This window comes from Ochotona curzoniae, unplaced genomic scaffold (assembly GCF_017591425.1).
Source record: "Ochotona curzoniae isolate NIBS_2020 unplaced genomic scaffold, NIBS_Ocur_1.0 contig_2210, whole genome shotgun sequence".
NCBI lineage: Eukaryota > Metazoa > Chordata > Mammalia > Lagomorpha > Ochotonidae > Ochotona > Ochotona curzoniae.
Genome location: NW_024465369.1, coordinates 27,157,795 through 27,174,743, shown reverse-complemented (window position 1 = coordinate 27,174,743; position 16,949 = coordinate 27,157,795). Strand labels below are relative to the sequence as shown.

At 38.9% G+C, this 16,949-nt stretch overlaps 1 protein-coding gene across 2 annotated transcripts in view; it reads left to right on the top strand.

The window, feature by feature from the left end:
• GRB14 (growth factor receptor bound protein 14) overlaps positions 1-16,949 on the top strand; it is a 122,411-nt gene that overhangs the window by 88,695 nt on the left and 16,767 nt on the right. For both annotated transcript variants that reach the window (XM_040972043.1, XM_040972044.1), the window contains 3 exons: positions 2,397-2,518; positions 4,332-4,406; positions 7,633-7,770. In XM_040972043.1, the coding sequence (XP_040827977.1) occupies positions 2,397-2,518; positions 4,332-4,406; positions 7,633-7,770 (335 nt within the window). The remainder of the gene's footprint in view (positions 1-2,396; positions 2,519-4,331; positions 4,407-7,632; positions 7,771-16,949) is intronic.

Sequence of the window (16,949 nt, the reverse complement as noted above, 5' to 3'; positions counted from 1 at the left end):
AGGAATCAGAAATGGAGAAAATGCAGTAGTCTTAACTCTATGTTGTTTAAAAGGGCGTGCTGAAAATAACATTAAGAGACATAGAGTTCAGAAAATTTAATGGAAAAAACAGTTTGAGAAAAAAATGAAATGGCCTTGTTATGTTTAAAGTTCTTTTATTTATTTATTTATTCATTTTGGTAAATGTACATAACATAAAACCTACCATTTCATCTATTTTTAAGGGTGCTATTCAGTGACATTGTTTACATCGCTATATCACAGTCACCGGTTGTTGCTAGAACTTTGTCTTCCAAACTGACATTCTGTGCCCCTTAAACAATAACTCCTGTTTCTCTTTATCCTCAACTACTGTTTTCTCCTTCATTGCCTCTATTCATTAAATGATTGTAATTACCTCAACTAAATGGAGTCATTCAGTATTTGCCATTTGTATCTGCCGTATTTACTTACACGTCAACTTTAAGATTTATCCGTATTGAAGCACATGAAAGAATTTCCATTTTAAGCCTGCATTCTCCATTGTGTGAATGTATTTTGTTTATTCATTCAATATTGATGGTTGTGTTGCTTCCAGGTTTTCCTGCTGTGAATAATACTGCTGTGAGCATAGGTTTGCAGGTATTTCACCCAATCTTGGCTGTCACTTCTTTGGAGTATATACTGAGAAATGAGACTGACTGTGTCATGGGAATTCTCTGTTTTACTATTTTGAAGAATTTCCATTCTAACATTGATTTTAGACAAACTGAGCAACCAGAGAATCTCTTAGCAATGATCCAGGAGTGAAAGAAATGTTAGCTAAATGATTTACACCAGCATTTCAACAGATGTGGCGACTGAAGAGGTTGAAGTGGTTAAGACAAAGGGGATGGAAGCAGTTGAGCCAAGGACTGAGTCTTAAGAGAGGAGTGAGGGGAGCCAGTCAATGAGACAGAAAAGGAGTGATCAGACTTAGGAACAGAACCCAAGTGTTGGTGCACTCTGAACTCACACTCATCCATATTCATTGAGCACTCTTACAAGAACTTCCTTCCAGATGAATAAGCTTCTTTTAAAGTGTGGCATTACTTTCAAGGGTTTGGGGGTTGAAGGTCACAGATCATTAGCAAGTGTTGAATTTCTGAGACACAGATACTTTTTTGAGAGGTCCTAGACACACTAAAAATGCAGAAAATTTCCATATTCCTTTTTTGGTTATTTCCCATTTCTTCTTGTGCATTGATAATTTTACAATTTTTTTTATGTGTTACTGAAATATGACATTTTATACAGCAAAACTTGAGCAAAACATATGTGGACAACTTAGTGAATTCTCAAATATTGCCTATGCTAAATATCCAACACCCAGTTTAAAAACTGCAGTGTTACCATTACTCTAGAAATCCCTTTCATCTTGCTACTTACCCAATGTTTCTATGAAGGTGCAGTTTCTCTGTTTTGAATGTTAGGTAAGAGGATTCACACAATATGTACTATTTGTGTCTGACTTTTCCTTTAACATTGCACTTGTGAAATTCATGCATACTGTTATAGGTCATGGTAGTGTATATTCCAATGTGTGCTTTTATGTCATTTATTCATTTCTGTGTCTAGAAGTACTAAGGTAATTTCCAGTTTAGATTTATTATTAATAGTACTGCTATGAACATTATCACAATTTCTTATTTAAATTGAAATTTTTCATGTTATTTTTACTGCTTTAGAGCTACCCTTGCTTACTTCATTTAAGTGCCCTTCATCCTACCTATTTTCCTTAATATTAATTTTAGAAATATGAAATGTAAGAGGAATTGTGTTCCTTCCCAAACTGTTTCTGCCTTTGCTAAAGTTTTCCTTGTAAAGCGTTCATCCTTTTTAAAGGATCCAAGGTATACATTTAAAATGCAGATTGAACCTGTCAATATTCTCCATCTCTTAATGAGGTGAATCATTCAACCTTGAAACGAATATTTTAATTTTGACACCATGATGAGTTAAGGAAAAAACTACTTCCCATATATTTACTGCAGGCTTGTTGTCAAACTTAAATGATAATTTAGAGAGTAACCAAATGAGATCAAGAATTGGCAAAAAGTTCATTGTGACATTTTAATGTATTTGTACTTTCAGGTAAGAATCTACTTGGTAATAAGCTCAGCATTACTGATTCAGCATTGGCTATTTCAGGATTTAATTGAGTTTTCATGTTGACTAAAGACAAAACATATTTTGTATTTTGTATGGGAATATATGTAGATGTGATATATGAATGAATGAAATTTTAAAAGTTTAAGAAAAGTTAGCATTGTCTTAAAAAAAAACGAACATTGTCTTTATTTCCATTTTGCCATGAACTTTCTGAAGTCTTTTGTGTATGATTTTATATCTGTCAAAATTCTCACTATGGTTTTCAGAAAGAATAATAGAAGACCATGAACTAGTGACCGAAGTGCTATCTAACTGGGGAATGGACGAAGACAATAAGTTGTTCTTTAGAAAAAATTATGCCAAATATGAATTCTTTAAAAACCCAATGGTAAGTTAAATTTTCATGAAACGTTATGGAAAAAATACATGAATTGGTGAAATTTTATGTAAACAGAAGTCACAATACATGAAATCATCCTATTTGGTAAATTGTGGGTAATGATTCTGGTTTCTTTAAAATTATGGTGACATTTCTCCCTGTTCTAGCAATAACCAGACAATAAAGCATAAACTCAGGAACTGTTTCTTAGTCAAACTGATTAAGTCTGAATTCACACAAATTTGATTCATTTTAGAATGAATGCAAAAAACAAACAAACATACATACAAACTGGTTTTGGGGAACCATTGCTTTTTTCTCTTGTGTTTTTAGAAAAAAATGCATGTTTGAGAAACTGATTATTACAGATTTTCAGAAGGATTCTAAAATATTATAGCTTAACACTTTTGATAGAATTTAGGAAATTTAGATGAAAACCCTTATAAAGTAAGGGTTGGATGATTGGACTATTTAATTTAGCCTGGAATTCGAGATTGACATAGATCTTGCTCTTTCAAATTATTTTGTTTTCAGAGCAATAATCCCCAAGCTAAGTGGAAATAAGATAAAGACCAGTGCTTTATCAAGTAAATACTGCTTTCATTATAGTTCTCTTTAAAAGAAAATAAACATATGTCACATTCTAATGAAGACTAGGAATCTTGAGGAGTCAGAATTGCCTTTGGGCTCATTATTTTAAATTGTTTTTGTCTCTGCAACTGTAGTATATTTTTACACTTAGTTTTGAATAATTGGATTGAAATGATGCTTTATGAAAAAATATATAATATGTACCATAATAGAATATTTTCAAACCCTGACAGACCTCTTAGGCTCTCTTTTATTTTAACCTATAAATAGAAACATAATGGGATAATCTTTGACAAAGAAAATGGGAGTTCTTATAAAAATTAAATAGAGTTATGATTTAAAGGGAAAGCATCTTCTTGTAAGTCTATTAAAAACAAGAGCTTAAAGATTACATTTAAGAAATATCTTCATAGCAAACTTTTGGTTTTATTTTTTAATCAAACAATGTCAGAAATTTGTTTTATAGACACCAAACAATGTTTTTTCACTGAGGGTTGGGGATGTTTGTGTTGTCACAACCTAGGCAGCTTGGTGGAAAGAAGATAGGAATGCTAGCAGCCATGCTCTAATGAACAAAACACAGAAGTTTTAGACCAAAACTTATTCATAGCAAAGTTCATTGAAAGTTATTGAGAATCTGTGTCCTCAAGGAAGTATGTTAGAAAAGATTTTCCCCAAACTTATCTGGTCATAAAACTTCCAACGGCTGTCCCAGTGCCTGTTAAAAACACAAAATCCAGGATCTATCTACCCAGAACTACTGAATGAAAAAAACCTCTGGAATGAGGACCAAGACTTACTGATTTTAAACAATTGGTTTGGATGAGCTTTATAATTGGGACTTGAAGCTCTCCAGGCCAGTATTGATTATTCATTCCTGCGTTGGTGGGCTGTGATCATTGCATACCTTCTGCTGTTTAATGAGCCTGAGGTTAGCCTGATTTAGGAAATGGTCTAATGGTGTCAGGATGTGAGTGAGGTGGGTCTCAGCACATTGTCCATACTACTGCAGTGGTTTGTAACTCCCTGCATCAGCATCATCTGGGGGTATACTTGATAACATTTGGGCTCAATTCCAGGCATCATCATGAAGATGCCAGAGGTTAGAGTCGTGGGATAGGCTTTTCAAAAGCACTTTGAATGAATTTTAGAGCAGCTTAAAGGTGATTGATCATACTGACTCTTTGCTGAAGTGAGTTTAGGGATAATTTAACCTGTATCTTTTTGTCAGTATTTTTTTCCAGAACATATGGTGTCTTTTGCAACTGAAACCAATGGTGAAATTTCCCCCACACAGATTTTGCAGGTAATGTTAAATACGTAAGAAATAACATAATATAAGGCATGTATGAGGAACATATGGATGCCTGCCCAGACTTTGAAATTTAATACCTTGAATGACTACATTTTAATATAGGAAAATTACCTGGGTAAAAATTGCTCTAGATTCGTAAAGCCGGATCAATATTCCTTTTCCTAATTCTGGTCAGTTGTCGAGAGATTTTAAACATAGAATGCTTCATGAAAAGCATATTGCAGTGTTTTATCCTGTACTGTGTATAAAGATGTTAGTATTCTTAACAATTTTTTTTAACTCTCCTGTAAACTGCAAATAGGTGCAGTAGCCTGTTGGCCAAATTCCTTGTCTTGCATGCACTGGGATCCCATATGTATACCGGTTCTAATCCCAGTGGCCCTACTTCAATCCATCTCTTTGCTTGTGGCCCAAAGCCTTGGGAACCTGTACCACCTGGGGGAACCTATAGCACCTGGGGGAACCTGTGCCACCTGGGAGACCCTGAAGAGGCTCCAGGCTCCTGGCTTTGGATCAGCATAGCTCTGGGCCATTGCGGCTGCTTGGAGATTGAATCAGCAGACAAAAGATCTTCCTCTTTGTCTCCTCCTCTCTGTATATCTGGATTTCCAATAAAAATAAAATAAACCTTTAAAAATGTATTTACTATTGTCTTTCATAATTAACATCTGCAGTTCTTAATGTTGAAAATATTAGGCATTATAGGGAAAAATTGATTGAGTATATTTCTACACTATTACCTGTTTAATGCTCTAAAATTCGTGCATATAATTGTATAAAACTAGGAGCTGAATTGAGATTAGTTTTTCTGCTAAAAAAATCCCTAGCTTTATGTCTGTTGAGCTCATTTCTTCCAAGTGGTTAGTGAGTGGCTTGAGATAGTCATTTTATAACACACAGTCATTATAACATGTCGGGATTTTTTTTTATTCTGATGCACAGATTTTATATCATAAGCTCTGAATTTTTTTCTTCACAGGTTGATATTCAACAGTGTCTTTAGAATGCTGCTACTTGAGCAATCCCCCACCCCTTGTCCTGCTCAGTAATCTCTAATCTTTAATACAAGCAAATTTCAATATTTCTTACATATCTATGACTATGTTAAATGGGTTTGTCTTTTGCAGATTTGCTTTCCGTGAGCTTTTGAATAGACTGTATTTAATTGTCACTATTCAGACTATTTTTAGAAAAGTGATTAGTCCCAGAGCAGAGTTTTCAGAATCTGGGGTGAATGACAGCAGCAACTGTATCCCCAGACCCCAGATTTAGTCAGGATGCCTCTCACTTTATTAATACACTGGAGTGGTTTGGAATATTCTTTTTTCTTTTCTGCCTCCTTTCCCAGATCTTCCTATAACATGGTTATATTGCTTTAATGTTAAATTATAAAAACAAGAGAAATGGTAGGCTTTGGAAGCAGCCAGCCCTGCGTGTGCCCTTAGCCTCTTCTCCCCACTGAGGCGATGTTTCCACTTTTTAAAAGGTTTCTTCTTTTTCTCGTGTGACCTCTGTGACTCTCTTTTTAAAATTTAATTGGTTTGGTTTAATAACTTGGAAAGCACTCAAACTAGAAAACCTACTTGCCTGTTTTGCATGTCAATTAATTAATATCCATGGCTCATTAAATTTAAAAAATGTAATAATTTACTTTAAAAAATGTAAATATCTACTATCAGCATTTCCTGGAGTAGCCTTTTAAAGTACGTTGCGTTGTTTTAGTTAATAATTTTCTCATTTGGTTTTTCCATTTTGCATTTGTTTATTCGTATGCTTTCCTGTTTCTTTCGGTGAGACACTAATGCATCCCCATTGCCTGATTCCAGGCACCAAGCACACCCACTCTAGACTGCGTCCTAGCCTTTTCATTCTTGTGTTTTTGACCATCACAAGCTCACTGTCTCAATTATTCCTATAGGAAAAAGGATTTCAAACCTTATGGGCTTTAGGTGCCCATTTACATGCTGTGACTAATTCTGTGGGGCAGGAATTTTAGAAAATTATTAGCTGGGTGAGTCGTCTCTGACTCCTGTTGCGTCAGTGGCTGGGCACTGTTCTGAGATAGCTTTTTCTCTAAGTGTGCCTCAGTGGTCCTGAGCCCCTCTTTTTCTCATATGGTGTCTCATTACAGAGTACCTTCTCCAGTTGCTGCTCACCCAAGGTGGACTCAGGGTAGCCACATTTCTTTTATGTGAGAGCAAACTTCCAAGAATCATCCTTGGAAGCCGTTAGGATGAAGAAGTGCTACATCCAGAACTCACAAAGCTTCACTTCTAGCGTATGTGTTGGTCAAAGCAGTGCCAGGCTTGCCCAAACTCAAGCATGCCATGATTCAGGATCAAGATTACTTTGTGCAAGAGCAGGTAGACTGGATGTACTGTTTTAGTTCTCTTTAGTAAACAAAAGCTGCTCTGCTCAATATCACAGGGAAACCATAGAAGATGAACAAGAGTATTAACTCTCATCAAGGAGGTGAACTTGCCTTAATTTCCTGTTTAACAATCCAAGTTTGGATTGCAGTCTTTCTTTTACCATAGTGAGATTGTAAAGTAAGCCTATATTCAGAGAGGAAGCCACAAAAAAGATTGAAAAGCACCAGTACATTGTAACACTTAGATGTTACCAAATTTTGTATGGATATTAGAATAGATTATACTTTTGATGGTTGCTTCAGTATTGATTGCTAGGAATGTACATTTTATGTACATGTTTTCTTTTGCAACCTGCTTTGAGTTTTTGAAAGACGTATTTTTTTTAAAGATTTATTTCCTTTACTTGAAGTTTAGAATTACAGAGAGAGAGAAGGAAAGCCAGAAATAGAGAGCTTCCATCTACTGATTCATTTTACAAGTGGCCACCTGTGCCAGAGCTGGACACATCCAAAGCCAATAGCCAGGAACTTCCAAGTCTCCCATGTGGAAGCAAGGTCTTCACTCCCTTTCCACCCCATAAGCAGGGAGCTGGATGAGAAGTTGAATAGCCAGGACTAAAACAGATGCTCATGTAGGATGCTGGCACCACAGATGGAAAGTTAACCTGATATGCCGCTGCATTTGCCCCCTAAAGCTATACTTCTGATTGTATATACATTATGATTTCTGTAATATTGTGGATGCTATTTGATCTTACACATTTATACTTGAAATTGTAACATGATTAGTTTAAAGCTATGGTATCACTGTCTCACTGATATGATAAGGGTTGGATTTTTTTCTAGATGTTTCTGAGTTCAAGCACATATCCTGAAATCCATGGCTTCTTACATGCAAAAGAACAGGGAAAGAAGTCCTGGAAAAAGGTTTACTTCCTGTTAAGAAGATCTGGTTTATATTTTTCTACTAAAGGGACATCAAAGGTAAACCGAAAAATTTATGATGTGTTTTAAATGACATATTAGCTGTGAATTTAAAGTAAGCTGTATGCTACCCTATTAATTGGTTGATATGAAGACTGGGTAGTTTTTAGGGGATTCCATATGTTCTCTGTAATCGTTTTAAACTAAGTATTCACTTTATTTAACACTTGTCTTATGGCCATCTTGCTCATCAAAAGAACATGTGGGTAATAGGGCAGAGTATATAAAATAATTAGGCTTTGACAAGTGCATATGTACAGATGTGGGGAAATGCAAGTGTCGTTCTTGAATGTCAATAGTATCTATTTTTAATCCTCATTGGCTTGAAGTGGAAATGTAGCACTTTGTAATGTCTTTTTGAGTGGGAGCACAGATGGCATTGAATAGGGTAATGATGATCCTAAGCATAGAATTAAAGTTTGGGTCATTTTGTTTTTTTCTATTGTTGGGTAGAAATGGACAAGTAGGAAAACCCATGCTGTAGCCATTGTGCTGGGGTGAGGCAGAGATGACGCTGGTGGGGGGCCATCTGTTGCTTAGGGAAGTCTCTGATGGGATCTGTATGCTCTTGTTTCAGTACCACATCTAATGTTCATTCTTCCTACACCTTATCCTAGTCAGAGATTTTGGCTATGATATGGTTTGTGTCTTTTCTTCTTTTCCTTAGATCAGATGACAGATCTTGACCATGTCTAAGTTTCTGATGATCAGTTAATAACACTTCTTTCTGTTATATGTAGTTTTACTTTTTTTTGCTGGGTTTTTTGCACAGATGTGCATATGGTGTATCTGTGTCTGTATTTCCTTGAGGTATGATGTTTCATGGAACCTGGATCAGCTATTTTTGTGACAATTGCCTGGAAGAAATCTTTTTAGTATAATCCTTTAGTAATAGGCAAATTGTATATTGGCTACTAGTGTTCCATCATACTATTTCTTAAGCATTCAGGCTAGTTCCCACAATTTTCTATTATAAATGTTTGTGTGAGTGGTTATCCATCTTTGCTATTAAGGTTTTAAACTTAATTATTTTAATGACATTATTCTTTCCCAAGTGTTCTTAGTGTATAAACTACCATTTATAGTGTTTGAAAAATAAAATGTGCTGGAACTTTAAAAAATTTTTAATATCAAACTAATTTATATATCCCTAAATCATGCTTATCTCATCCTCATCCCAGAGTGTCTTCACTGTAAGATGTAATGAAATCTTTTAAACTCCTGAACTTTTTTCTTTAGGATTTTTGTCATTAAAATCCACTGTCCATCCTAGTTGTGTTTAATTCTTTTCTTCCTTTCCCTGCTACTCTTTCTTTTTACAAAAATGCCTCCTCATTCCTCTCCTGGATCCACATTCTTGTCCCTGCAATGCACTCTCCCTTGGTAGAACAATGAGCATCAAATTTCTGTTCTTGTAATGTAGATCTCTGCAGCATCGTAAGAGAAGTATGCCTTCCCCAGTGATATGCTCCACATTCTACATGTGGAAATGATTTTAATTCCCCCTTCTCAAAGAAAAACATTAAGGCTATTAGGTTCCCTCAATGTTTATGACCTTAATATACATTAAGCAGGTTGTCTGATGTCTTCTATGGCTTTAATAGTTGGCAAGAAAGCCACTTTCATTCTTTTTTCTATAAGGTCTTGATGTCTGTTTTCCAAAAATATCTGGGCTGTATGGGAGCTGCAGTTCTTATGGATGTGGCTCTGACTTACATTTACAGAGGAGCCTCCTAGTACCATCCTCTCCACCACCACTCTCTTCCTCCCAACTCCAGAAACAAACGCATGGTTAGACTTTGCTAAAGCAATGCCAAGTCACAGTTATAGTCTTGCCCTGCTGTAAACAATTCAGGTATGTCATTGCAGAATAGAAACACACCAAGAGACGAGACTGATCATGTTTCTTTACCTTCCAGTGTTTCTCAAGCTGCCTTTCAAATGACTTCTGTAGTATGAAGGATTTTCAAAGGGTTCTGGAAAAAGGCTATTTTGCAAAAACAAAAGCAAAAAAAACCCCACATATAGGTTTTAAATATTCATTCAACATTCTATCAGTGGAGAGGAGTGGTTTTATTTCAGAGTCCAGAGTGTTAAGCATTGCACTATGGAACCCTCTCTTAGAGTGGTTTTATTTCAGCTTCATAGAAGTCAAACTTCTTGCTAGCATTAGTTTCTGTCAAGGAGTCAAGTGTTAAAAAGACCATATCAGTAAGAATATATTGAATATATTTCTGCTTCCTCCCCTTTTGTTCCAAGGGTCCTAAGCTGGATGCTTTATGCTTTATCCCATCTGCCTTATTTTCAGTGAAATAAGGAACCTCAGTGATTCATTTCGTTAAAATGCTTAGACCGAGTGACACACACAGAAATATTACTCTAAAGTTATCAGAGATAGTGCACTTCTTTGGATTTGAATAGTTTGCTTATAATGCTGAACGACCTGTGATTGTTTTCTTTTTTTGAGTACCTCTTCTCAACTTTTAGTGCATGCATATCACCTGGGCTCTTGTTAAAAATGCAGATATTGATTCAGTAGTTCTCTGGTGGGCCCTGAGATTTTTGCATTTCTCATAGGCTCCCTGGTCTTGTTGCTGGTGCTGCTGGCTTGAGACCACACTCCTTGGAACAAGGTTTTGGAGAACAAATACATTTTGGCCAGTTTTGATTACATATCCAACCTCAGACTTAAGAGCTTCTCCAAGTTATTAACCTGTCAAAGAGTAGTATGACCCAGTGATTTCCCAGGACCAATTCTAAAGCTCCTGAATTTCCCAAACAAATAACCATTGATGACTCCACTTTGCCTTGAAAATCAGGCACATTGCGCTTCCAGATAATATATCTGAAAGTATCTGTGTAGGCCCCCTTCTTTTTGTAAGGCCAGAAAGTCGTGTAGCTGAACTCAGTGCTTCCTGTGCATGTTATGTAGTTCAGATGTTCAAAAGGTTGTATCCAAAGGAAAAGGTATTATTGCCACAACTTCTTTAACTTCTGTGGCGGTAGAAACAAACTTTCATCCCTCTGTGGAACTATCATTTGAAAACTAGATAAGGAAAATAGTTTTTAAAAACAATTCTTGAGAGAAGGGAAGATGGCCGACGTAGGAGAAAGGCTATGAGGGAGAGTTCAGTGAGAGAAGGTTAGAGTGCTGCAGAGGCAGCGAAGAGGAGCGGCAGGAAACCGTAGGGAGAGGTCCGTGAAACTCCCTGGGACAGTGTGGAGCCAAAAAGTTCCACACAACTCGGAAGAACAACGAGAACGGAGCAGGGCAAAGGTAGAGAAGCCGACATCCCACTCCAGACCTGCTGAGTCACCTTTGAGAGCGGCCTGACGGGAGACGCGGCCAGCTTGGAGACAGGGAAATCGGAGGGATCGTCGCCGGCGGAATTCTTCAACAACAGCAGAAGCAGACTGCAGCAGCCGGACCTTGGTGAGCTGGGGATTAACGTGGCAGCCTCCGCATTCCCCACCCCCTGCTGAGGCTCCAGCCTCTGAGAACACAAGGGGCGCAACCTGAAACTGTCAGGTCTGTGCCTTGGGAACAGCGGTGCGTGTTGGTGGCTGAAAAGGTCCCGGGAAAGCGCCTCAGATCTTCCTGCGCTAAGTGGGCCAGTGCATCTCAGCGCGCGGAGGCTGCTGGTGGGAGTCTGGAATCCCCGACACCCTGAAACCCTGTGGGTGGGCGACAGCACCAGGAGGACTCTGAGCGCCGCGCCGGGCTGGGCTAGGCGGTCCCGCCTGCAGCAGCCGCCTCCGTAGCGCAGGAGTCAGGAGGGTGCTGAACTGGGAAGTGTAGCGCTGTGTGTCCCTGACACGCAGATGCCACTCCCATAGTGTGAACTGTCCATTCCTCGCCTCCCACCCCGCAGTCCTGAGTGTAGGCGACACACCGGGAGAGCTCTGAAATCTCCTGTGCCACACTGGCACTGTGCGATCCCGCTGAGAAGTTATTTTAACAAGGCGCCTGGGTCACACCTCCTCTACGGTCCTGTGAGGAGGAGCCACACACACACCACGAGTGGTGGAATCACTGCACAAGAGCCACGCCCAGAAAGTGCCTCAACCACAGTCTTGTGTGTGGGAGACACACCAGGCGGGCTCTGAAAAACCCTGCAGTCCCTGACAAGGAGAACGCAGGGAGAAAGCACATAAAACCTTCTACGTCCTGTGGATTCCCGTGCAGGGGGCGCGCCCAGAGAGCGCCTCCATCCCTCCACGCCCTGCGGTGGCACACCTGTAGAAGAGGTGCCCAGAGTGTGCCTGGAATCCACTGGGCCCCCAAGGTGGTGCTCTACAGCCCCGGGCCCTGAGAACGCACCAACGGTGCCTTGAAAATTACCACGCCCGGCAACACCACGCTTGCAGGCTCCAATCTCTACAGGAAAGCACCTGACAGCCCCTCAACACACGGGTCCATTTGCCTTACCAGAATACACCAACGCAATGGGAAAAACCACTAGAAAGAGCTGTGCTCCAGATGAAAGAGCCAGCACCCCACCAAACATGGGCCAAAAGCCATTATCAATATCGGCGATGCGAGATGAAGACATGGACGTGTTACCAGCAAAGGAATTGATGAAAATAATGCTAAAATTTCTCAGAGACGTGGACACAAAGCTGGAAGACTACCAGAACCGCATAATCACCGAAATACAACAAATCAAAACCAAACTGGATGCCCAAGAGAATAAAATTGAAAGCCTCATCAACAGAATAAATGCGGCAGAGGAAAGGATCTCTGAAACAGAAGACACACAAAATGAAAGTGCCCAGCGAATTAAACAGCTAGAGACAAACCTCAGCAAAACTAATAAAATGATGCAAGAGATGAAGGATTACCTTAGAAAATTGAATATTCGGATCATCGGCCTCCCCGAGGGAGTAGAAAGAGAATCTGGGATGCAAGCAGTGCTTGATGAAATTATACAGGAAAACTTCCAAAACACTTGGAACACGAATCCACCCCGCATACAGGATGGACAGAGAACTCCCAACAGACATGATCCAAAGAGATCTTCACCCAGACACACGGTGCTCAAGTTCTACTCCAATGAAGACAAAGAAGGAATCCTGAGACAAGTACGAAGTAGAGAAAAGATCACATACAGGGGAAAACCCATCAGAATTACTGCTGACTTCTCCGAAGAGACCCTACAAGCAAGGAGAGAATGGACAAAGATCTTCCAAGTCCTGAAACAAAACAACTGTCAACCAAAAATAATCTACCCAGCAAAGATCTCATTTGTATTTGAGAACGAAATCAGATACTTCAATAGCAAAGAAAAACTAGAAGAATATGTCTACACAAAACCAGCCCTGCAAAGTCTCCTTAGAAATGCGCTAGTCCCGGACAAAAAGGAGGCAAATCACAAACAAAGTTGGCAAATAAGAAGGTCTCCAAACTAAAGGCCGCACAAACAAGACAACTACATAGGCAACAACACATACACAACACAAACACATGGCAGGGCAAAATTGCAACCTCTCAATTTTAACTCTCAACACAAATGGTCTAAATTCACCAATCAAAAGACAGAGATTAATAGAATGGATCATCAAACAAGACCCAACCATCTGTTGCCTACAAGAAACGCATCTAACCAGAAAGGATGCAAAGAAACTGAAAGTGAAGGGATGGAAAAAGATATTTCACGCTAATGGACGAGAAAAAAAAGCTGGGGTAGCTATCCTAATTTCAGACGAGATAGATTTCATTCTAACTAACATCAAAAGAGACAGGGAAGGCCATTTTATACTGGTGAAAGGAATGATCCATCAAGAAGCAATCACCATCATTAATGTTTATGCACCGAATCTTAATGCACCTAGTTACGTAAAGCAATTACTTACAGACTTAAGGGAAGACATAGACACCCGCACAATTCTTGTAGGCGATCTCAACACACCTCTAACAACAATGGACCGGTCTACGAAACAAAAACTCAACAAAGAAACAACAGAGCTCACACAAACAATAGAACAACTGGACTTAGTAGACATATATAGAACTTTTTATCCTAAGGCCACAGACTATACATTCTTCTCAGCGGTGCATGGCACCTTCTCCAGAATCGACCACATGATAGGACATAAAGCGAATCTAAACAACTTCCAAAACATTAGTATCATACCATGTACCCTCTCAGACCACCATGGGATGAAACTGGAAATCAACAACTCAAAACTCCCCAAGAAGTATACGCACTCTTGGAAATTGAACAATATGCTATTAAACGAACATTGGGTCAGAGAAGAAATCAAAGATGAGATCAAAAAATTTATGGAAACCAATGAAAACTCTGATACAACATTCCAAAACTTGTGGGACACCGCCAAAGCAGTGCTACGAGGTAGATTCATCGCAATCGGAGCGCATGTCAAGGCCCAAGAAAGACGCCAAATACAGGAACTAACCTCACACCTCCAGGATCTGGAAAAACAGCAGCAGAAGAGTCCCACGCACAATAGGAAACAAGAAATCATCAAAACAAGGGAGGAGATAAACCAAATAGAAATCAAAAAAACTATACATAAAATCAACAAATCAAAAAGTTGGTTTTTTGAGAAAATAAACAAAATAGACACTCCACTGGCCCGATTGACCAAAAAAAAACAAGAGAAAGTGAGAATTAATAGCATTAAAGATGAAAAAGGCAACATAACAACAGACACTGCAATCATTAAGAAAATAATTAGAAATTACTACAAAGAACTGTACTCCCACAAATTTGAGGACCACCAAGAAATAGAAAAGTTCTTGGACTCCCACCACTTACCAAAACTCAGTCCGGAGGCAACTGCAGAATTAAATAAACCCATAACCGAGGTAGAGATTGAAACAGTCATCAAGGATCTCCCAACGAAAAAAAGCCCAGGCCCAGACGGCTTCACTACAGAATTCTACAAAACATTCCGAACAGAACTAACCCCAATCCTCTACAAGCTCTTCAAAACAATAGAGGAGGAAGCAACCCTCCCAAACTCATTCTATGAAGCCAACATCACCTTAATCCCAAAACCGGACAGAGAACCATCAGAGAAGGAAAACTACAGACCTATTTCTCTGATGAACATTGATGCTAAAATTCTCAACAAAATCCTAGCCAATAGAATTCAAAAAATCATCAGACAGATCATTCATCCGGATCAAGTAGGATTCATCCCTGGGATGCAGGGATGGTTCAACATTCGGAAATCCATAAATGTTATAAACCATATCCAAAAACAGCAAAACAAGAACCACATAATAGTTTCAATAGATGCAGAAAAAGCTTTCGACAAAATCCAACACCTCTTCATGCTAAAAACTCTAGCCAAAGTAGGCATAGATGGGAAAATCCACAACATAATCAAAGCAATTTATGAAAAACCCAACGCCAGTATCATACTGAATGGAGAAAAGCTAGAACCCTTCCCACTGAGATCTGGAACAAGACAAGGGTGCCCGCTATCACCACTGCTATTCAACATAGTCCTAGAGGTACTTGCAGAGGCCATAAGACAAGAAAAAGAAATCAAAGGCATACGTATAGGAAACGAAGAAGTCAAGCTTTCACTATATGCAGATGACATAATCCTATACATAGAAAAACCAGGAGACTCAATACAGAAACTGCTAGAACTTATACGAGAGTTTGGCAGAGTGGCGGGGTACAAAATTAACGAACGAAAATCAACAGCCATAGTGTACGCAAATAACACCAAGATGGAAGAAGATCTAACCAACAGGATACCATTCAAAATAGCAGAGAGAAGTATGAAGTATTTGGGAATAAATCTAACCAAAAGCGTAGGAGACCTATTCGAAGAAAACTACAAACTATTTAAAAAGGAAATTGAACAAAACCTCAAAAGATGGAATAACATCCCGTGCTCCTGGATAGGCAAAATCAATATCATTAAAATGTCTATACTACCACAAGCAATATACATTTTCAATGCAATTCCAATCAAATTGCCCAAAACATTCTTCACGGAACTGGATACAATGATTCAAAAGTTCATCTGGAAGCACAAAAAACCACGAATAGCTAGAACCATCCTGAAAAATAAGAAGTCAGCAGGGGGAATCACAATCCCGGACCTCTGGACATACTATAGAGCAGTGGTTATCAAAACAGCCTGGTACTGGCACAAAGACAGAAAGGAAGATCAATGGAATAGAATAGAAGCACCAAAAGGGAACCCACACAAATACAGCCAATTAATCTTTGACAAAAAGACCAATGACAGCTCAAGCAAGTGGGAAGGCCTCTTTGGTAAATGTTGTTGGGACAACTGGCTGATAGCCTGTAGAAACAAAAAAATAGACCCACATCTATCACCATACACTAAGATCCAATCTACATGGATAAAAGACCTAAACCTACATCCAGAAACCTTCAAACTCTTGCAAGAAAATGTAGGAAATACCCTGCAAGACCTAGGAGTAGGTCCCGACTTTCTAAGAAGGACACCAAAAGCAATAGCAGTTGAGAACAGAATAAACAAATGGGACCTCATCAAACTAAGAAGCTTCTGTACAGCAAGGGAAACAATCAACAAAGTAAAAAAGCAACCCACAGAGTGGGAGAAGATCTTTGCACACGATATAGGCGATAGGGGGCTAATTTCCAGGATATATAAAGAACTTCAAAACAACCAAAAAACCAAAACAAACAAGCCACTCAAGAAATGGGCACGGGAAATGGGCAAACATTTCACAAAGGAACAAGTCCAAATGGCAAACAAACATATGAAAAAATGTTCCAGCTCCCTAGCAATAAGGGAAATCCAAATTAAAACATCGATGAGGTACCACCTAACACCAGTAAGATTGGCCCACATAAACAAGAACACCAACGACGCTTGCTGGCGAGGATGCGGGGAAAAGGGAACCCTACTCCACTGCTGGTGGAGCTGCAAATTGGTACAGCCTTTATGGAAATCAGTCTGGAGAACACTCAAACAACTCAAAATCTGCATACCATATGACCCAGCAATAGCACTCCTAGGAATATATCCAAAACACCTGTTTTACGACAAACCAACATGCATCCCTATGTTCATTGCAGCACAATCAGTAATTGCAAAAACATGGAAGCAACCGAAATGCCCATCAGCAGAAGATTGGATAAGAAAGCTTTGGTTCATCTACTCCATGGAATACTACTCAGCTATTAAAAAAAACAAAATGC